The sequence below is a fragment of the Eleutherodactylus coqui genome, chromosome 6 (assembly GCF_035609145.1).
Source record: "Eleutherodactylus coqui strain aEleCoq1 chromosome 6, aEleCoq1.hap1, whole genome shotgun sequence".
Classification (NCBI taxonomy): Eukaryota; Metazoa; Chordata; class Amphibia; order Anura; family Eleutherodactylidae; genus Eleutherodactylus; species Eleutherodactylus coqui.
Genome location: NC_089842.1, coordinates 233,910,769 through 233,933,394, shown reverse-complemented (window position 1 = coordinate 233,933,394; position 22,626 = coordinate 233,910,769). Strand labels below are relative to the sequence as shown.

Sequence of the window (22,626 nt, the reverse complement as noted above, 5' to 3'; positions counted from 1 at the left end):
TACAGGATGTAACTCAGGATCAGTACAGTAATGTCATATATTTCCAGTATAAGTTGTCTGTAGGGTATTATCTGTATACTGGTTACATAGGTGAATCTACCCTTTAACACCATTTAGCTCTGTGGCTTCTGTCGGTTGGTACTTGCACCTGCTGGAAGGACTGAAGTCGGAGCAGTTGAGCGGGCAGGGGTGCGGGCGCAGCACTCGCTGGCGTCTTGTCACCTGAGAGACTTCCTTAGTGCTGTTCTTCTGCCTCCAGCAGATGTCCCGGGTCCATATGGCCGATGTGCTTGCTGTGCGCTTATGCTGCTGAAATAAGAAAATCTGTTCAGTTTGCAGTCTGTGATTGTTTGGAGGATATATATAGGAGTGTGAGGATCCCGGCCGCCCTCTGAGCGCCCCCTCCAGCCCTCACAGATCCCGGGGAATGGCTACTATTACAGCTCCATCAGAGGGAATGGGTCCGGATTATATACCAGACCTGGCTGCTTTGGAACACTGGCCTTTCAGGAACCCAAGAAAGCTGGGTGCAGGCCATTGTTCTTAGCGTATCGGCAGCCATTTTGCTTTTTCCGGGTAGGATGTCGCAGCAGGCGCGTCCGGAGGAGGAGGTCCGGGCGTACAACGCAGGAAGAAAAATTACAATGTTTTGATGTGTTGGGAGAAACTTTTCACTTTGATCTGAGTGCATCCTGATGCCCAGACGCGGAGAGCAGGATCTCGTGTCCTAAGTGCACATGAGGCGAGCCCAGCGCCCGCTCATAAAATCCAAAATGCATTTAATCGCCATTTGCACTCTGCTTAAATGCTGGGTCACAAGCAACAGGAAACCATTAGCCGATTTTAAGAGATTCCGTGACTGCCATTTACCGTTGGCGCTGCCAGGACGTCCTGTAAATGTGATCCTGCAGAGCCCCCTACCTGCGGGAGGAGAGAGCAGCTTGTAGACAGCGACTAAATGCTACCTTGGCAGATGTCCTGGCATCGTCCACACGTGGCATCAGCATCACCTAGTCGCACGGGCGTATTCGCTGCCTCTATCCTGTAGCACACGGTGTAATCATACGTGCCATCGCAGTCTTCACGGAGAGGCGGCAGCGCTGTCGCTGATTCTGCACACACATGAGTGGCATTGTCTGGGTTCTCTGCCATGCTAATGGTGCCCACGATGCAGCCGGGTAAAAGCGGCCTTCGAGTTGTCGGCACTTGACAGATAAATGCTCAGTGGGTTCATTAAGATGGTGTCCGTTCATCACTCTTTGATGAACTTCCATGCTCCAAATTCAGTATGTTGTCGTCTTAGCGTACGGATCCGTGTCACCGCATGGCGGTCGTCTACAATTGCTTATTGGTAATCGGGCAATCGCTTTTGTTTAAACAGGCCTTGAGGCGCCAATTATCGGGTAAGTAACCCCCGACCTCCTCCACGTGGTGTAAACTTGTATCACTACATTGGCACTGTGTGAGGGTATTATGGCAGCACCGGGTGGCGGTGTTATCTAGCACTAGTATTCAGGTTGAATTATGAGTGTGACTCAAAGATTAAAAAAAAGAGGCCCTAAAAAGGCCCCCGCAGACCCTGATTTGGGCCACAGAATATAAGAATTGAAGCCTGTCCGGTGGAATAATGGGTGGAGATCATAGGCTTATTGCATGTATTGAATGCAGCCATTTTGTAGACTTACTTGATTATAGGGTCTGTGCCGTTGTGGAGTATTGATGGTCTATCCTCAGGATGACTGATTAGTGGAGGCCCGCCACCTGGAATCCCCACCGATTAGCTGTTGTGTGCAGGAAACAGCTCCGTTCCTCCTGCAGTGGTCACATTTGTTATTGCAAGCAAAGTTCCCATTGAAATGTATAGGAAAGTTGCCTGCAATACCAAGCCTGGCCACTGAAGTAGGAACAGAGCTGTCTTCTTCCTGCACACATCAGCATTCATCTGCAGCTGATCCGAGGGGGCTCCGGGTGGCAGACCTCAACTAGTTTTCTACTGATAACCTATCCTGAGAATAGACATCAGTAGTTTACAAGTGGACAACCCTGTTAATAGTCCTACTGCCAAGAGCCGATGACAGGGGGCACCTCATGCCTCTGAACCGGGCAGATACCAAGAGCTTCGTCAAAGCAATAGTCATTCTCAAAATTCCTGTAGTCCACAAAATGGCGGCCCCTGAGACTCGCTGTGGGTCCCCCTCCCTCCCTGCCGCCCGGTGAGCACAAGAGGTTCAGAGCTGAGTTTTTCCTGGTTGTGATTTCAGACATTAAGAAAGAAAGGTTTTAATGGGTGCGACAGCCCCGAACCCGACGGGGACGACTCCATTGACCAGAGCCCTCTCATGGAAGACAAATATCGCAAAGCCAGCGAAGACTTGGATATTCTGTTCAAACGCTATGGCGTAAGTACCCGGCCGTGCCAACCGCTCTTCATCTCTCTTCTTCTTCTCTCTCTCTTTTTTTTGTTCCTTATTTCCATTGTCCTTGAAAAAAAAAAAAAAAATTATAAAAATACCAAACCCTCCCCAATCCGGAAAAGCAGGCGCTGAACAAGAAGCACAGGGAGTACGAGAGCCCGGACGCGGACGAGGTGTTCGCGCTGACTCCGCAGACGGAGGAGAAATATAAAAAGATTGACGAGGAGTTTGATAAAATGATGCAGAGTTATAGACTCACAGTGAGTACCGCGGGGCCGGGAGCCACAGGCCAAAGCAGCACTGCACGTTCTGGGGTCCGGCGCCAAAAACATGGCGGCCGCAGCTGACAACGTCACGCCAGCTTGTTGTGTAGCCATCCGCTAGCCCTAATGTATCCCATCTGGACTGCTGGGCGCAGTGGGCAGTGGGCGGTGCCCTCCCGCTTAGTTATATACACCAGAGGCTGCCCTCGTAAGCCTCCCAAAGCCTTTTTAGAGGCTATCACCAGGCTTCCCCAGACTTCTGAAAGGCAAATCCGCCTGGTTATTCACCCTCTTAGTTTTGGCACTCCCACTATTGCAGACATTTAGCAGTGTCTGGCCCTTTAACAACCATCAATGGTGACACCGATGGCCAATGAGTTACTACCTGGCACACAGCAGGGGGCAGCCTCCTACATATGAGCCTCCTGCCACCGTAAGAACCTGCAGTACTGCTTCATATAGACCCTAACCCTCCATCTTTGGGGTGGGCCGGAAGCAACCTGCCTCCGAAATCCCATCTCGGAACTGAGGGGTTATGGGGTCACGGGGTGTGCGCTTGCATGGCTCTGCTTCATTTGGCCTTGGTTACCTCACATAAGGGAGAGATATACAGCAGTTCGAGCCTCCTTTACCTACACACAGCAGAGTCGGCCATTTTGTCAATCAAGCCGGCCTGTTACCTCCTTGCTATCACCTTGGAGATTTGATAGGCTGCAGTCCTATCCATCAGGCTCCAAAATGGCCGCTTCTGTTCTGTAATCGGAGAAGAGTGAGCCTTAAAACACCAGACTAATGAGGAAGAAGGGTCTACAATAAAATGGCCGCCTCGGGTCTACAATAAAATGGCCGCCTCCTGAGCCAACATCCAATCCCTACTATTAACCCATAACCAAGGTGTCCTAATCTTGTGTGCGACTTGGCTTATTTTTTTTTTCTTCCTGCCCCTTGAAAGTTCTTAACCGGCTTCGATTCCCCCGTCCAATGATTAACCTCCTAACCGTAGCGCGAAAGCTGCCGCCATCTTGAATTATCACCTCAGAGGATAAAATGGCGGCCTGCAGTTCCACATGTGAGATGTTCCCCTCTACTGATAACGCATGGTTTCTCTCCAGTTGCAGTGGGATGTTGTGATGATGGCGCTGGGTGTGGAGAACGTCCCCCGTGCCGTCGATGCCATGTGTACCCGCCTGTTGTATCAGAAATGACTTGTTATCTAGAACCGCCCAGACTGTTGGATGCGAGGATGATGGGAAATTCAGAAAACTGGTGCACAAGGCAAAGTTGTCGTAACCCACGGCAACCTGCAGCGCATTGTCATTGGTTGCTATGGGTTACGGCATCGGTTTTAAGCTGTTTGCCATCGCTGTTGGTTTCCCTTCTGATCTGGTTTTGTGTCTTCAGTCTGCAGTTCCTGCGCCGAATTTTGCTATGCCAGTAACTGTACCTGTGACCAACCAGAATGCACTGCAGTTCAGCAACCCCGGGGGGTCGCTGGTCACACAGTCGCTGATGACGGCCTCACTTACAGACCCCAGGCTCCTGTCACCGCAGCCGCAGACTCTACAGAGGAACACAGTGTCTCCAGTGCTACCTCAGAGGCCAGCCAGTGCAGGTGAGTGTGTGCCAAGGCGCTACCATGCCATCGATGGGTAGCACATCTATAGATTGCCCGCTACTGACCCCGCTCTCTTTGTATCTGTAGGAGCGATGCTCGGGGGAGACCTTAACAATTCTAACGGAACCTGCCCTAGCCCCGTAGGTGAGTGCCGCCCCACTGACCACGCACCGCTCGACATTGTGGGTGGTTTCACAGAGCCGACAACAGGACTGGTGCCATGTGTTCTGCCCGTTTTCCCACATGGTATCCCAGTGACAGTGCAGTGTCTGTGTGTGTTCATGGTTCATCAGGACCACCCAAGAGTGATCCCAGAACACCACAAAGACAAACTGTACTTTTATTTATTTTTTTTCTGTTTCCCTGACTCATAAAACTTAATAACAGCTAGTCTTCACAAGGTAGACAAGTTTCCCTGAGATGTGGTACATCCTGTTAAAGGAGACCTTCTGATTAAAATGGAAAAGACCCTTTAATGAACATTAAGAATGTGAAAACCGTTTTTTAATATCTTTCTCCTAGGCTGAGATATGATCACTTGAAGTTACAGGCCCAAAGCCTCTGAGGCTGCACTACCGAGTCAACAAGTCCACTTCTACCTTTCAGCCAAGTGCAGCGTTGTCATGGAGACCTTCTGTGGATACATATGTCACAAAGTCTCCACGACAAAGCTGCACCTGACAGACATCAGATGGAGACATGTTGCCCTCGGTGACTCAGTAGTGCAGGTGACTCAGTAGTGCAGCCTCAGGCTTTGGCCTGTAAATTCAAAAGATTGTATCTCATTGTGGGAATAAGATATTAGAAAGCAGTTTTCACATTATTGAAGCACATTGAAGTATTTGTGAGGAGGTCAGATTAGTGAGGGAGTAACCTGCACACATGTTATGGAGGGCAAGACTGCTTGTGGCATGTGATGTCATGGTCAGCGCCAGCATATACTGTAGCGGGTTCATATCAGATGAGCATAGCCCATATAGGAGTGGCCCAGACATTAATCCTCACCTCTTAAAGGTACATGGATGACTAAAAAGCTGCCCCCGAGATCCTTGGCCGCAACTTGCATGGGTCAGCACACGGACAGCCCCCCTGAGTGCTGCCCGATGCGCCGGAGACCGCACGGCGCCATTCTCAGCTCAAAATCGGATAAGAATAGGACATGATATAATTTTTTTCACCCCGTTCCGATGAATGGCTGCTACTTCCTGTGGCACTGTGCACGTACCTTAAAGGAGGTGCTGCTGCCCATGGCAACCTGTAGCTTCCTGCTTAGAATGGGACTGGTTGCTATGGGTAACGCCATCTGTTCATCTGGATACTAAAGGGTTACTTCGGCAACCCCCCCCCCACCATTTAGCCACACGGACATTACACATAATTATGCTGCCGCTTTGATTAATATGATTTCATTAACGTTTATTAGATGTGATACAGACCCCGGCTCCCCTCCCCCTCCCTCCTCGGCACAGATGCCTCGCCACTTTCACGGTGCTGTCTAAGGCGCTCAAGCCTCCTCTCCCCCTAATTGTAGCGGACACCAGTGTGCAGGTGACCCGCTCACAGATGTCACGGGGACCTCTACTGGTTGTGAGCGAGACAATAGGAGGACAGTTTAAACAAAAGTCCTGCTGCAGCTTCCCGACACCTCTGTGGTGGAGCGCTGCGCCCGGAGATATGGGCTGCAGTCACACAATGGAAGCCGCGTTGGATTTTCGCACAGGACTTCTGCTGCGGCTCTTGCGTTTACGGTGGATCCGTGTGTCAAGAAGAGACGTGTCGGAACTTTTTTTTTTTTTTCTCTCCCTGCCCATGTGCAAAAAACGAACCCGTATATATGCGTAAAAGCCAGCTTTGTATAGATGACCGCACGGACTTCTAGTCCAATCGGTGGAAGACGTTTAGGACGCGGAGTGGATGCAGGATCCGCTACCAAGGCCTTACAGTACATTCACACGCAGCGCAGATGGTCCGGATTTGGACGTGGATCACCGTGAAAAACTGCAGCCTGCACTGATACACTGTAACAAAGTATCAGGACGTGGCATACGGCTTCCAGAGGATTACCTCCCTGGATACATGAGCACGGAAGGGCTTTCAGCTTCAGATCTTGAAAACGCAGCCTTTGCTTAAAATTGTTGATAATTTAAAGCGACAGTGCTACATAAATGGAACAATAAATATATATTCCCAGGACCCTCCACTCACGCCTTATGTGCTGTATACAGAGGGAGAGCGCCCCCTAATAGTGAGTAAGGGGTCCTCTGCCATCAGCATAGTCACAGAAAGGTGCATCATCAGTGGGAGTTGTTATTTTAGGGGGCGGAGCCAATCATTTTAATCCCACCCCAAATTTCCCTGTTAAACAATTAGCAATCCTCACAGTTTTGTCCACCCCCCCCCCCCCCCCCATCCTCACCCCCAAGGATAAGTCATGATGCACATGAGCTGCAGGAACCCCGGCCTCCGTCCCCATCAGCTGTTACAGATCCTGGCCAGGCTGGTTCTGTGAATGTCACCATTGACGTCACCCAGCATTCCTGGCATGCCTTCTGCCCGCTGCAGGAAACTGGAGTATGGCCGGAGGACCCTGAGCAACGGCCCGCCTGTACCTCATCCCTGCTCTCCGACAAGCTCCCACATGGGGCTCATTAAACCCCTTACCAGGCTGGCACTGCTTCATATATGACCGACCCTGTAAGATGCCCCAGACTCCTAGCGATCAGTACAGTGCCAGCCTACATGTGTGCCCGTGTATGTGGAGGCAGGCAGTGCTGTGATATACCATAGAACAGGCATAGGGGTGGAAACCGACTCTTTGGTGTTGGCCGCAGCAACCAATCGGATAACAGCTTACACTTTGAAATGAAAGCTGAGCTGTGATTGGTTGCTGTTGCCTACGAACACATTTTCATAAACTCTCCAGCATTGACAACATGGCCGCCGGCACATCCCAGAATTCATATAAAGTAACTTATTTTTCTTCCCCCTTCACCTCTCAGGCAACGGCTACATCAGCGCGCGAGCCTCTCCGGGCCTCATACCGGTATCGAACGGAAACACCCTGGGTAAAGTGATCCCAGCCAAATCCCCTCCACCTCCATCCCAGAACAATCAGCTCGGAGCCAACAGCCGCAAACCAGACTTGCGTGTCATCACCTCACAAGGCGGCAAGGGGTTAATGCATCACTTGGTGAGTTGAAGGAGTCGTTGCACAGACCGCTGGTAATTTCCTAGGGGCTGCGGGGAACGACTAGTGGAGGAGGTCTGAAAGAGAAGCCTCAGTTGTCTCTAGCAGCCAATCACAGCGCAGCTTACATCTCCTCCGCTCTGAAAAAATGGAAGCTGCGCTGTGATTGGTTGCTGTAGCTAGACTTTTTGCTCTCCCTCTATATTTAAAGCCTTGCGTAAGGGAGGAAAGTTGTTACATTTTTTTTTTTTGCAAAAACGTTTAGATGCCACGGTCAGTAATGACTGCAGCATCTGTGGGGTTAAATGGTGTAGAAGATCATTAGATTCGCAAGTCCTCCATCATTTCGCTCCTTTTCTGGAGAAAACCACCTATATAACAATCAGAGAGCAAATATGCTTTATGAGTGATGAGGGGGTGCTAACATGAACAGAACATCATGTCACCCGTCTCCTGGGACAAGGAGAGAGACAGGAGAGTCACAGATCTTCTATGTTGCCGCTAGTCTCCCCCTCCCTCTCCTCTGCACACACTGACTGAAAGGGACAGCTGTAAATTCAGTATTCCTGACTGAAGCTCCGGGCGTTTAAGGGTGTGGAAATTCTTCAGCCTTACAACAGCACGTCTGTATGCCTGGTAGAATCTACAGCCGTACAGTTTGGGATGAACAGACCCCGTTATACTGTAATGTCCTCTCCCCTCAGCGCTCCTCCTGGGGGTTAAACTAGAATTTTTGGTAATTTTAAAGGGCGGTTGCATATATGCGTAAAATCAGTATGATATCCCCTTTATGAGTCCTGGGGGGCAGGAGGTGTGCAGAAGAGGGGTGACCCCAACCTTTCGCTCGGGAGACATTCCTACTGTGATTGATTCCTTCTTGCTGGAGTTCCCCATTAAGTTATAATGTTGCGTGTACCATCATTGTGGGCGGAGTCTCCTGTGTACATATGTGTTTCCATGAAATAGTCCTCCTACTAACCAGCCACATTTCTCTCTCTCTCTCTCTTTCATTACTCTGCTTTTTGCGCCCAGGCGGAGGATCAGTTGGAAATGGTGAGTGTCCTTGCTTGCTTAGCTCTCATAGCCACTTGTGAGTCCTTTGCCTGCTTTTACCTCTCTCTACCAGAAGTGCGGGGGGGCTGTTGCTGGGGTTGAGATGTCAGCGCCCCTAGTGGCCAGTTGAGGTTTTTCAGGCCTCCACAATATTAATACTTCCGAGCTTTTTGCCCGTACATATATAGCCACAAGATTCGCCGTGGCCGGGTCACTGGCGTTACTATTACTGGCAGTCACGTGGGCGTCATGTCTGCAGGAAGTTACCCTCCCCGCTGCCTTCTTCATTCACACCATGGATGTGTGACCTGACCCGGAGACCGCGGCTTGTGAGGATCCAGAGGCATGAAAGGCTCATTGTCTGATCTTCTGGGGGAAGGAAGCTTCACAGCCCCAGGAACTGCTGAGGTCAAGCGTCACGGAATGTGCGTGTATACTAGCCGGAGGAATAATAGAGCCGGCGGCGGCCATTGTGTCCACTGAGATATACAGGGAGGAAACGGCAGTCCTAAATAGTTGGATGTAGAGTTACTTCTTACCCCTTGGGTGCGGTCGGACAGCTCTCTCCTGTATGGTAATGGTGGATCATGGGGGTCATTATGCCGAGTCAACGGTTTTGTGTTTTGTCTCCCCTCTCGCAGAACGCACAGCGGCTAGGAGTCTCCCAAGCAGCGCACTCCTTAACCACACCGGTCGTGTCAGTGGCGACACCAAGTTTACTGTCACATCATGGACTGCCTTTTTCTGCCATGTCCACAGCGTACAACACAGGTTTGTAATCTGTTTATGGCTGGCGTATCGCAGAGGGCTGTACAAGGAGTATACTGGGTATATGGTGGTAACAGGACCATACTATTAAAGGGGTAGTCCCATCCCAGCACCTCCTGGCTAGGATGAGAAACCTGCAGCTGGATTTCCGACTTTACTGGGTGTTACGGAAAACGTCAAGTATGGCAGCTTTACGCCATTTCCGTAACTCCCATTCAATGCTACGCTGTTTCCTTAACACAAACGGTGTAGCATGTTGTGCCATATTGTTTCCTTAACTCCCATTCCCTTCAGTAGGACTTACGGAGATCAGTCGCCCAAGACACCCGCCAAACAGCTACGAGCCAAGGCTAGCAAGCTCAGGCCCTGAGCTGATATCGACAGGAAGCAGACAGCTCCGCTCCTACTGCAGTGGGCAGGCTTGGAATTGCAGGCTAAGTTTTCATTCACTTTAATGGGAATATGGCCTGCAATACCCAGCCTGTCCACTGCAGTAAGAATGGAGCTGTCTGCTTCCTGCCAATATCAGCTCAGTGTATGAGTGCACAGACACGGCAAAGAGCTGTTTGGCAGGGGTCCTGGGTGACAGACCCCATTGATTTACTATTGATTACCTGCCCTGAAGGTAAGCTGTCTATAGCTTATAACTGGACAACCCATTTAAATTTAAAACTCAGAACAACCCCTTTAAGACACAAAAGAGCTGCCTCATTAAAGGGGTTTCTGAGACTTAAAAAAAAACCTAAAGCACGAAATAAATGATGCACTACTGGCCCGTTGGATGCCCTTGCTGCAGTCCGGGTCAGGTGTGCATGGATGGCAGGTCAGCATTAGTCTCAGAAAATCCATTTAAGGGGTTGTCCAGGCAGGTGAGATCTTTACCCAGACCTGCGGTGTCAGAACCCCCACTGTCAACCCCGTTCCAGCATGGGTCATGTGGCATGAACCTTCTCTGTGCCCACTACGTCATCGGGGAACAGGGGGTGGTATTTGGCTCATCGGAACATTTAAGCTAACCCCCTTCTACACCGCTGCATCAGCCATGATGGAGAAGGGGAGGGGCTTAGTCATTTAAATGAGTGGAACAGCCAACCTTCTCCGGACTGGGCCAAAGGTGGAGGTTCTGACGCTGCAGGTCCAGGTAAGGACTTCACCTCCATGGCCAACCCCTCTAGGGCACTCCAACGGATAGTACCTATGGCTGCATTTCTGCCCACTAATTGCCACTTGAAGTCCTAATTTGGAAGGAGAAGCCATGAGTTGTGTGCCAGCCCTCGCTAATCCCTTTCGGCTGCTTCCAGGCGACTCCCTCTAAACTCCAACCAGGCCATCAGATGATGCTTTCTGTAAGTGCCATTGGCCGCGAGGGCACACATGCTGCCGGTGACCAATGCCGCCTCCACCGCACCTTTGTTTCGGCCCTAGTAGCATATATTTGAGGTGGAATAATTGGTTTCTGTCGCTGACAGCGCCGCGGTCCTGAACGCACCTGTATGGGAACCGGACAGACTTGTTCTGTGCAGGATGTCATCCTCACACAGGGAGGGTGCGGAAAGTCACGTTATCCCTCTACTGTAAACCCCAGGGCAATGTAGATCAGGCTGACGAAAGGCAGCAAGACCTTGCCTGTAGCGCCCTCTGCTGGTCCGCTTCGGTATATGCAGTGGGAGCAGGATGACCTGTCTGACCTTCCTGTAGCACATGTCTTGCTGTCACGGATGAGAGAGTCTACACGTGTTTATATCTCCAGCGAGTCATTTAGGAGATTGCTCGCTTTTACTTTCCCCGGCCGCCTCATCATCACTCGTTGATTACGTTTCACTATAGATACGCTGAGAATGCTCAAGGGTTAAAATTACAGAACCAGGGCCATACTGCAAACACGACCCCCTCCCCAAAGAAAACTATGAAAAATGGTTCTACTTAATGCTGGGAGCCTATAGGGGACATCTGCCGCTGTGGCCTATACACCCCCAGCGAGGGTGAGCAGGACCGGGCACAGGGGTTATCAGATTACTGTATTCACTGACCGCTAGCAGAGATCTTGAAAGTGGCAAGGAAGTGAAAAAAGTATATTAAAAGGGTTGTATCAAGATTGCAAGTTTTGCTCTATCCTGTGGATCAGTGGGGGTCTCACCCTCCTCGTCCTGCTGACTGCGGGGTTACTGCATTCCCTCACAGTGAGGAGTAGACTGCATTGGTTGCGCACGCACACACGGACACTCTGCTGTCCCTCCGATCCGTCAGATATAGGCATCATTTTTGGCCTTCCAGAATGGCCACTGCAACTTTGTAACTACCGAATACACACTGTGCACCGCTCTCTGATTGACTGGGGCTGTTCACATGATCAGGGTTGGCCAATTAGAGAGCAGGTATAGTGCATTAGTAGTCTAACATTACCAATGCATTGTTGGGATTGCGTCGGTCATCTTGGATGGCCAAAACCAGGACCCAGCAGATTGGAGGGCCGGCAGGGATGCACAACTGCAGTCAAAAAAATGCATAGAAGTAAATGTCTCTTCCGTGGGGGAGCTTTTACCCTCCAGGGTGGCGGCATCCGCTCACAGAGCCCCCTAGAGATGTCTGCTGACCAGCCCTTAAAGGCATGGTCCAGAATTTTTAAAAAAAGCGTGGCTCCCTGCTTTCAGAAATGGCGTCACCCCTGTCCACAGATTGTGTCTGGTACTCTGCCAGTCAGCTTCATTGAAGTCCATTGGACTGAACTGCAGTACCACGTACAACCTGTGGACAGGCGTCATGCTGTTTTTAGAAGAAGTCGGCCATATTTTTTCTAATCCTTGACACCCCCTTTGATGTTTTTTCTTGCAGACTACCAGCTGACCAGCGCAGACTTATCTTCGCTCTCCACGTTCAGCTCTCCAGGAGGCTTGTCATTAGGAAACGTGTCCGCCTGGCAACAGCAGCAGCACCATCCACAACAGCACCAAGCGCAGCAGATGGTTCCAGTGTCGCTAAGTAATCTGGTGTACGTATCTGCTCTCCGCTGCCCCCTACAGGATGGATATGGCATATTGGATAATGGATTTGGAATACTGTGATTTCCCGAAAATAAGATAGGGTCTTATATTGTTGTCCCAAAAGAGGCACTAGAGCTTATTTTGGGGAAATGTCTTATTTTATTTACCCAACAGGCTCGGTCCGGGACCTTCCCGCTGCTCTCCAGCTCCCCGGCGAGGTTCCCACCGCCCACACAGAATCACTTCCTGGTTACGGGATTCATAAATCCCGCCTCCATAAAGTGATGGCTGTGATTGGTTCTTTGAGCGCTACATTGATTGGCTGAGCTGTGGCAATTGAAAGAACCAATCACAGCCATCTGGAAAGTAGCGGGAAGGACCTGCACTGAGCCTGTTGGGTTATTAATTCGGCTGACCCGGAAAAGCGCTTTAAAAATGTAGCAATTGCGTTTCTGTGGCACTTTTCATGCACCCAGGGCATTCCTATTGACTTGTTTATAAACTGTAACTAGGGTTTATATTTCAACCCTCTCCGAAAATCCTGAAAAGTCATGCTAGGGCTTATTTTTTGGGGAAACCCGGTAGATGGGCTAGATATGAGATGGATAGATAGGAATTTAATGTATTGTTAGATGTTGTGGTGGCTGATGGGAAGAATAGACTTATCATTAGTGTATACTAGATGCAATTGTCCGTTGCCTACTGACCCCTGCTGGGATAATATAGGCAGTCGTATAGCCAGAAGCGTCTGCTCGCTCCTGGGTTGTATGAGAATACATGGTGGATGAGGGACGTTATCTGCTCTGTAGCTCCCCACACAGGCTGACAGTGAGAAGGCACACAGAGCAGGAGGTGCCTTAATTGGCTTTTATTAAATGTCACCTCTTGCCCTTTCAGAGCTCTCGTGTCTTGTATGCCAAGGTCTGGCCGTACTGCACAGGGAGGGAACTGGGCGAATCGGGAGGGGCGCAGATGACTCCACACTTCTCTTCTGGTTCTGCCAGTTTTCTGATTTCACAAAGAGGGTTAAATCCTCCCGTCGCTCCGATTGTAAACCCGAGATCCAGCGCTCATACGTTACACGTCACATGAGTCATCTCTTCCCACAGAACTTGCATTTTCTGGGTAGTTCTCAGTTGCTTCCATAAATGGCCTTGCAGCTGCCATGTTGCCTGCCTGCCATCAGTGAGCTAAATAGTGTGGACTCCAGCTCTAATCCGCACTGATACATTGTAGCAAACCCTCAGAAGAGGGCCAAGATTTGTGCGGCTGCTGTGTTTCCTTCTCTGCCGATTGTTAAATACTTTCCTTTTCTCCTCCCGCCCCTCCTCACCTCCTACAGATCCAGTGGACAGCTTCCACACACCGCTACGCTGACGGTCAACACCAACCCCAACATATGCATCAAGAAAGAACCCCCATCTCCAAACCGTGAACGGAACACGGGCACCCCATTGACGTCCTTTCCCCACCAAGCCCGACACGACGCCACCGGCCGCTCTCCCGTCGACAGCCTCAGCAGCAACGCTAGCTCTTTTGAAGGCAACGACCGAGAGGATGGAAGGGTCGACTACACCTCCTCACTTGGTCTCCTGAGACCCTCGGGCGACACGGATGGCGAAAGCCCGTCTGTAAAACGCATGCGGCTCGACGCATGGGTAACATAACTGCTCCGCTAGTCCCCACCCCACCCCACGGCCTCGTTCTTAACGCTTGCGGCATACAACGGTGCCAGCCTAAAGGATGAGGTGCCGATTGGGAAGGGGTGTGCAACCAGGAGCTAGTCACCAGTGAGGTTTAATGCTGTAGGGTGGGAACCTATCATTAACTGCCTGAGATATAGCTTTAGTATTTGGTAGGTATTCTTCCTAGTCCAGTGCTTCAGGCAATGTCTGCAGAGGACATGGGACTCCATGGCTGCACTACAAACCTATGCCGAGTACGACTCCAGCTCTCCAAAGCCAACCGCTTACCTTGTTGTCTCGTTGACCACAGCTGCTACAGTCCTTCTCGCCACTGCCCTCCATCCTCACTGATGCACCGCCTCACCCCGCTCTGCTTATCTGAAGAGATCTGTCGTTGGGCCGCTCGCTACTGGGTTGCTTGAAAGGGAAGCTGCAGACTCTTTAATTTTTTTTTTGTTGTCGTTGGCATTCGTGAAACGGTTAAGTCCAAAGTGGCCGCCTGGCAGAGCAGCCCCTCATTGACAAACTGGAAATTGAATTCCTAGCTGCTTCACAGACCTTTTAATGGGTTTTTTTCAAATTAACCATCAGCATATTATTGGGAATGGCTCACCATGGAAAAGCCGCCTTCCTTTCCCTCCTCCTCCTCCACCCGTCGTGAAAGCTCCCTCCAGTCTCCAAACGAACGACTCGCTCCCAGGAGATGGAACGCAGACAGGACCGTCCAGAGATCAAGCTACTAAGACATATCTAAAGAAACTGTGACTGCACTGTCAACCTCCCCGCCACCTCCGCAAGCCATGGAGCTCTTATCATAATGCAGACAACGCCTTTTTAAAAAGAGAAAAACAAAAAAATTTACAAAAACAAGAAATCTATATAATATATACATATATATATTTATTCTTTTAGATGCGGTTTTCTTATTTTTGGAGGGAAGAGAGCTCAGCGTGTGATTTCACTTCTCGAGGAGACAAGGGTTTCCCCGTTGTCACTGCAGTCACCCAACAAATGGGCTTTCTATGTACTAAAGGCTAAGTATGACTGCAAGATACGAATATATATATTATATGTATATGATATATATCCAATCTACCCCCCTCCAGCATTTTAAAATCAGAAGTGAAATCATACTGGATCTTTTATATTCTGAGGGCCCGTCCCCACTGCAGCATCTGTTTAGCATGCAGAGCTCGGAAGTGAGTACTGGCCTCTGGACTCACGGTCAGGCCGGGACTTAATCCTGAACTCTGTACGTTAAGCGGATAGTGCCGAAGTCAGTGTAGACGGGCTCTAAGCCTTCTTTTCCCCCGAGAGCAGAATTCCCTCTGGAAAGGAAGGCTTGGATTTAAAGGATAATTTACTAGGGGGTCCAGGTACATCCATAGCAGCCCGCTCATTGCCCGTCCCATAACAGGACATACTACAGACACTGCCACCTATTTTTGCTGCTATTTTGGCACAGTCCAACGGTAACTTATAAATCGTCTAAAAATTTCCGTAATTTTTTTTTTTTTAATTTCTAAACTCTTCTCCAGCTTTTTACTATATAGTGCCCCCCCCTCCCCCGCCTGCCACTCAAGTAATGAAGAACATTATCTAACTTTTCAGGTCCGGCAAGTATAAGAGAGGGATGAACACTCAAGCAGACTTCTTCATACATTGCCGCACCCATGTCACCACATACTCCGACCTATAGGGCATGTTTACATCAGACTCGGCATCAAATCCTGGGCATAGTAGCGCAACGTGCTGTGCTACTATGCCCAGTGGCATGCCAGAAGCCGGCTGCATCTAATGATTAGTCAATGGGGTCCATCCAGCGCTGCTCAGGTCTAGCCGATGCCTGATTTGGCACTTCCAGAACTTTCATGGATCGGCTCAGAGAATGTAAGGGGCCTTAGACAGTATTAAATGGGGGAGCGCGATAACGGTTCAAGAGACTCGGACCCATGATGCACTTGTAAAAATCCGATTTTGCGTCAAAATCGCACCGCATGGCCGAATATGGGACTCAACGGGCGACATTTTCGATCCCGCACATCACTGCGAGAGAAAAGTCGCCTATGTGAATACGCCCATTGCAAGTAAGGGGTTGGATTTACTGCGTCTCACAATCTTCTCGCCCCGCGTGAATGCGGCCGTCGCCAGATACGTTTCTTAGATTGTACGCCGGTCAGTCCAGTTCCTTTTTAAAAATTAAACATGTATATAATGTTTAACGAAGTTTTAATTTGTTGGTATTTTAAGAAATTAAAAAAACAGGTAATTTATTAAAGAAATGGCAGCAAAAATAGAGCAAAAAACGAAACCATCCAAAAAGATCAAAATATTTTGTACCGTTCATCATTTTGGCGCGGCGGGCTGCTATGGTAGAAAATGGACGTTTGCGGATCTGAATGGCAACTTGATTAGGTTCTTAGAGAACCAGGGTTTTTTTTTTTGTTTGTTTTTTTTTTCACACATGTAAATGAAAACACGTTAATTTTCAAGACAAGGAAAAAAAATGACAATCTTAAAAAAAAAAGAAAAATCTATATATATATATATATATACTCCCCGCACCCTGTTTTTATCTGTATAAATATTTGTTTCTGATTTTTAATATTATTTCTTGTGCTCATTTGTGCTGTTGACAGTTACATTGTGAATATTTTTTTATATTCGTAAATTTGCGTTCTGTAGAGTAGTTTATTATTGTTCAAAAATTATTTTTTTTTCTTTTTTTTTTTCCATTTTGTTTCCCCTCATTTTATTATTAAAGGGTGCGGCAGAAACTTGCACGACACAAAAACTATTACAAGTTAAATGCTGCAGTTTTTAGAAGAGTGAAGAAAATAAAAAAAGAACTAAAAAAAAAGGAGCATATTTATTCTCAAAAGACTTAAAAAAAAAAAAAAAAAAAGGTGTAAAATGCATGAAGTAATATTTACAAAAAACACCGAAAAATAATAAAAAAAAAAATTGACAAAAAGATGTAACCTCAACAAAATTGTAGCGTTTAAAATTTAAACAAAAAAAAAAAAATAGCTAATATATTGTGTTTGGCTGGTTCGCTTTTCTTTTTGTTTTTAATGGTTTTTTTTTTTCATTAGTTTTTTTTTTTTCTTTTTTTTTCGAAATATAATTGTGTATATTTTCATATAAGAAGTATGCACTGATATGTTTAAAAAATGATATCTTGCTTTTTAAAAGTGTGGTTACTTACCAAAGTCTCCGTCTATGCTTTTCCCTTCAGTATCCTGACCATTGGGTCTTTGATATCCACCACTGAGATGCATTGGGGGGTGGGAAGGCTGTTGGCGTGTTGCACCCCCCCCCTTTATCAGTAAATGGTATATTCCTCCATGCACTTTCATTCTTCAGTCATTCATCTCGCTGCCATCAAAAGGCATAAACTTTTATAACAAAGTTATAAAATAGTGGTTTTTTTGCTATATGGGGACGTTTAGTTCAAAAGGATGAATGAGCATTAGCCAGGAATCCTCTTGTACAGAGTTGACATAATGGTACATGGAATCTCGAGATGACACTGCGCCACACAACACCATCTTCCCTAGAATAGAACTATTATCTTTTCGATCCCGTATGAGTATGATGGAAAAAAATGTACAAAATCACAGGTACAAGTAGGTCCCATCCATGGGTTTCTTAAGATGGCCATTAGGCATTAGAAGGAGATCTACCGACTCACAGACAGCCAACTGTTCTCATCACACCTTCTATAACAGAATATTGCATCACCCACCTGAATGGGTCTTATTATGCCCTAAAAAAAAAAAGTTTCCCCGTTTTAAAATGTCAAAAAGTTAGCCTACCCATTGAAATCATTGGCCATCAAGCCCCAAAAAAGCTGATTATGGCACCACTGGCCACAAACAATCCAAGATGGTCAATCCTCTATTTCTTCTGATCTTAGTTGGTACATCGTTAACTTAGACCTTGATTAGGTCAAGAGTTTACACCGATTATAGAAAGAAAAAAAAAATCACCCTAGTGGTGTCAGTATGGCTGTGGTAGAACTGTAAACCGACCCCTTCTCCTGTACACACATTTCTGGTCTGGTTAAATATGTATTTCTATAGAGGTCGGTTAGGATAAAGGCTTTTCTCCAGGAACAGTGCCACTTTTTTCTATGGCTGTGTCTTCTATTGAGGTTGAGCTGTAGTCTCTTGACTCGAGACGAGCTACAATACCCGACACAGTCCATGGACAGATGAACAAACACACAAAACTGCAAACCTTTTTGTATTCTTGGACAGCCCCTTTAAGAGCTTCTCTACCCTAATGGAATTTTTGCCCAAATCTTGGCAGCCAGTGTTCAAGAATAGCTTGAGCAGAAATGTAGGTGTAGAATGTGTTAGGGTTGGGGCCACACGGTGGCTTTCGGTAACACAATTGCAGGGCAATTACATGGTCATTAGCGTCCTTATTTATTATTACTGAACATTGGGGTTGTACTGCGGCAATTGTGGGACCAAATGTTACCATGTAGCCTAAGTCACCGGTTATTCATGAAGCAGCTGTTGGTGCCGCAGACAACGGCATGTTATCATATACAATGGCTGTCTTCTCCACTCATAGTAGATGGATGCTTTTTGATCAGTCATACGGTAGCTTTGGAATGGTCTATATACTCCACAACAGCCTCTATGTTATATCAGGTCCCTCGTCAATAAGGGTCAGTCAAAAGGTGTGCTACTGGTACTATATTCATACACTTAACTTTGGATATGGAAAGGGAACTGGTAGAGAGCTAAAATCTAAAAAGTGGGTTACCAGGAGGCTGAGGTCTTCATGCTTCATTTTAACTTATTCCCCCAACCATATCGCCTTTTACCCTAAACTTTTTGGATTGCACGCTCAGACTGAGTTGTATTTCAGGTTAAAGCCTTCAACACACTTATCGGAAAGGTATAATAAGCAAGTGTTGTCAATTTCTATAGCCAAACGGGGTCCCAAAACATGGACCTGTGTCCTGTAGAAGATGTCCATAATCTCAACCTGGTCAAAGATGCTTGGTATCGAGGTTCTTTTAGGTCTGATGGAATAGGTGGGAAAATGTTTGAGGTCTTCTCCCAAGACTAGAAATCGTCATAAGGGCCAATTTACATTGCCGGATTTTCAGGCCACGTGCCGTCTGTGTATTCCATGGGTAGAAGGTGACACCATTGAGCAATTTTTCACATGGTCTGATGTTCCATGCGAAAATAATGCCTTCATGTCCTATTCTCATCCTTTTTCACAGATGAGAATAGGACATCCAATGTTCAGATCAGCCGAATATGTGGCTACTGTCCATTGCAAGTTGGCCCAACTTTCTGTGAGGCTACTTGCAATATGACCATGTGAATTCAGCCTAAATGTGGGTTGAAAGATGGATACTTTACAGCCCCAGTCCTGCAGGTTAGTTTTTAGCGAAGATCTGAGCATCTCCTTTAGGAGACATCTAGAATAATCTTAGGAAACTTAAAGTTAGAGTCATAACATTTGTGTTCAATTACTGAATATACTCCGATCTATCATTTTAGATTTTCTTTTTAAAGGGGTCAATGGTGTGACATGACTTGACCATTGCGCACTTCCATACTCAAACTTGACTCATACATCTCATGGTAAGGAAGGTCCTATGTTGTTCCACCAGAAAAATATACTAAAACAAGTCTCTGCAAAGCTTCATCCTAGGTTGTAGCATATTAGGTTCTGCCTGGATAAAACATGGTCATAGCTTGGTGAGGGGTAGGAGATATGGGTTAAGTGCCTTCTAAAAGTGTCCTGGCGTCTAAATGAAAGACAAAAATGAGGCACAGAAGTTGATGGAGAACTCAGCATTGCCAGCTTCTGAGAGAGCAGGGCAGCCGTCACAACCATTGTCCACATGGGACTCCATTTTGAAAAAAAGTCACCTCAGATTCACTCTTCATGTTTACTTCATGACATCTTGAAGACATCATTTCAACCACCTCGTGGTCAAAACATAAAGGGTTGCAAGTCCCGACACTCTGTGGAAGATCAACTCAAGAACCAATGGTCAGGGGAAAAGATTTCTGGTTTGTGGATGAACCATAAAAACCAAACTGGTTACGGGTCAGAAAGAAGATGATCCCCTCATGGTGACTGTGTGCATCCTCATGATCTTGCCAAATATTGCACGTTACCTGCACATTTACATTAATGTATGGATTTCCATCTACAATTCCTTAAAGAATATAATTGTTGAGAATCACTTATGGAGGCGGCCATTTTGTAGATCAAATTCTAATTAGCTAAGAATTGGAAAACTGACTCCAAAATGGTGGAATATTTTGTTCACAGAATAGCCTTGTCTGTTTTCTGTTTCATACCTCAGTAATGTTAATAAAGAGCATGTATAGACGCAATCACACAAAATGGCAGCCTCCACCACAAAAGTCCACTGTTGATTGTCCGTGGAAATTGCCCTGTTGCTCCAACATGAAGGCCTTTTAGAGAAAATGGGGTTCATTAGAAGTGATGAAAACTTGTAGTGGTTAACCAAACCTGTCCTTTAAGGGGAGTTCCATGTTACCATATTATGATATACCATCCAGACAGAGGAGAACTTCCATTTGGTTCCATAAAAACATGGACCTCACAGGACACTAAATTGTGTTCAGACCCCTTCAGCTATAATTGAAGATTTGTGACGCCTAACATCTCCTAGCTAGTGCGTATAATAAGGCACCAGGAGCACTAAAGAGAGTCACAATCTCCAAAGACCACGATGGAGGTTCAAAGTGATGTACGGTAATTGGAAGTTGGAGGACCCCATCGGCATTGTAATCGACCCTCAACGGAAATGCTTTCATACTGGAGCCAGCCAGGGCATATATCACATCGTTATAACCGTCATTTCTTCTCTACACTAAATTATCAACCCTTTTTGGCACTTTTTTCCCCTTGGTCCACCACATTTCCATCGTGGTCACGTCACCTCCCCCTCCCACCCAATCCACCACCCACACACACGTGAGCAAAACCTGACCAATTGTATATAACTAGTACTGAAATGTTAGCAAATGGTTACAGTACAGGGAGATGTTTTTTGTCGTATTGATATGAGATGAAATTCTATTTTTGTCAGAGTATATTGTAATAATAATTGAATATAAACCTGATGGTAACTGTACAGCTTCTTATCGTTATTTTTGTTGTTGATCGACCCCTCCCCCCCCCCCCCCCCCCCACCACCACCTGATCCTCCCCTACTTTTTCTTCCCCCTTTTCAGATTTTCCTCGAATTTTGCGGAGATTTTTGTAGATTGGTAGAAGGTCTATTATATACATGTAATTAATATATTTAATGAAGCAATAGATGATAGGACTGATATTACGTATATCAAGCCGACAACGTAGTGTAAATATTAGATATGGTCAATTTTAAGCAACCAATGTGGACACGTAGTAGATAGACCGGTACCAGACCAAAATTACCCGACGTAATGCCGGTAACGCGCTACTTGGTCTGGGCCTTTTTTTTTTTTTTTTTAATTTAGTACTATTTTGGTAGGTAGACATAAAATTGCCGTAAGTAATTTTGGAAGCTTCTCAGATACTTGAGGATGATTTTAGAATTTTTTTTTCTCGTTTTCCAGTCCTTATTTACAAAATATTGTGAGGAAGCCGATGGATTGCCAAGGGCAACACCATTATTCTTTTCGATTTCCATATTTGTCCGTCCCATCGGCAAACTAATTTGGCAGTGGCGTAAGAGTGTGCCTATAGAAGCTATATGGCTGCATGTGAACCCCACATAAATGCCTGCCCTGGTCCTCATAATCTAGGCATCAGTGGCGTACAAACGGTGCATGGGTAGCTGACAACCAACATGGCCGCCACTGGAGAACCTACCTAGTTCGACGATGATAAATTTCTAGACCATATATATATATATAATTAGGGAGATTTTCGAGCAGGACTTTTAGAAGGTTGGATGACAACCACCGTGACCGTCGGCTTTTTCTGCTGTACGTAAGTGGCACAGCACTTTATTCAATATACCGCCGATATCCCTTTTATCGGTTGTCCCAAAATAAAAGTAATGGCCGCCACAGCTATACTTAGAAGATTTTCTAATTTTTATAATATGATTTAATTAGCAATTGATTATATTAAATCCCCTCCCAAGTGAGCTGTTAGGCCCCCTCCCAAGATGGCGGCCGTGAGCCACCATCTTTTTTTTCTCCCTCCCTTGATTCTTTCTTTGTGCTGTATGGTGATGCAGTATTGTATATTCTATTATCAGAGACATACACGAGAAGATAAATGAGTTTTGTTGGAAAACTCTCACTATATTTGTTGTAAAAAATTAATCAAAAAGTTTAATATTAAAAAAAAAAAAAGACACGTTTCTGATCCAGCGTCCGTGTCCTTCATTTCTGTTTTCTACTCTCTCTACGATTCCTGTTTCATCTGCTGCTTTGGGGCCCAGCATGTAGCTCTAGCCGGATCCTACACCAATGACATAGCGCCATCTAGTGCAGCTATAGTGACATCACAGCCTATAGCTCAATGACATAAGATATCGAGACTTTCACTTCCAGTGTAGCCGATGGGCCCTTTCGAGGCTGTTGTAGCCACTCATAGGAAGAAACTCCTTCAGTGACCAACACCATTCCCAGGTTCCTTCATAATGCTTGGAT

At 46.8% G+C, this 22,626-nt stretch overlaps 1 protein-coding gene across 6 annotated transcripts in view; it reads left to right on the top strand.

The window, feature by feature from the left end:
* MEF2D (myocyte enhancer factor 2D) overlaps nucleotides 1-21,167 on the top strand; it is a 182,587-nt gene extending 161,420 nt beyond the window's left edge. For 2 of the 6 annotated variants that reach the window (XM_066609107.1, XM_066609109.1), the window contains 9 exons: nucleotides 2,262-2,399; nucleotides 2,540-2,674; nucleotides 4,079-4,289; nucleotides 4,380-4,436; nucleotides 7,292-7,482; nucleotides 8,512-8,532; nucleotides 9,174-9,303; nucleotides 12,133-12,289; nucleotides 13,624-21,167. In XM_066609107.1, the coding sequence (XP_066465204.1) occupies nucleotides 2,262-2,399; nucleotides 2,540-2,674; nucleotides 4,079-4,289; nucleotides 4,380-4,436; nucleotides 7,292-7,482; nucleotides 8,512-8,532; nucleotides 9,174-9,303; nucleotides 12,133-12,289; nucleotides 13,624-13,948 (1,365 nt within the window). In that variant the 3' untranslated portion in view covers nucleotides 13,949-21,167. The remainder of the gene's footprint in view (nucleotides 1-2,261; nucleotides 2,400-2,539; nucleotides 2,675-4,078; nucleotides 4,290-4,379; nucleotides 4,437-7,291; nucleotides 7,483-8,511; nucleotides 8,533-9,173; nucleotides 9,304-12,132; nucleotides 12,290-13,623) is intronic. The other 4 variants (XM_066609112.1, XM_066609111.1, XM_066609110.1 and 1 more) reach the window with 4 other exon arrangements.
* Nucleotides 21,168-22,626: the final 1,459 nt, after the last annotated feature.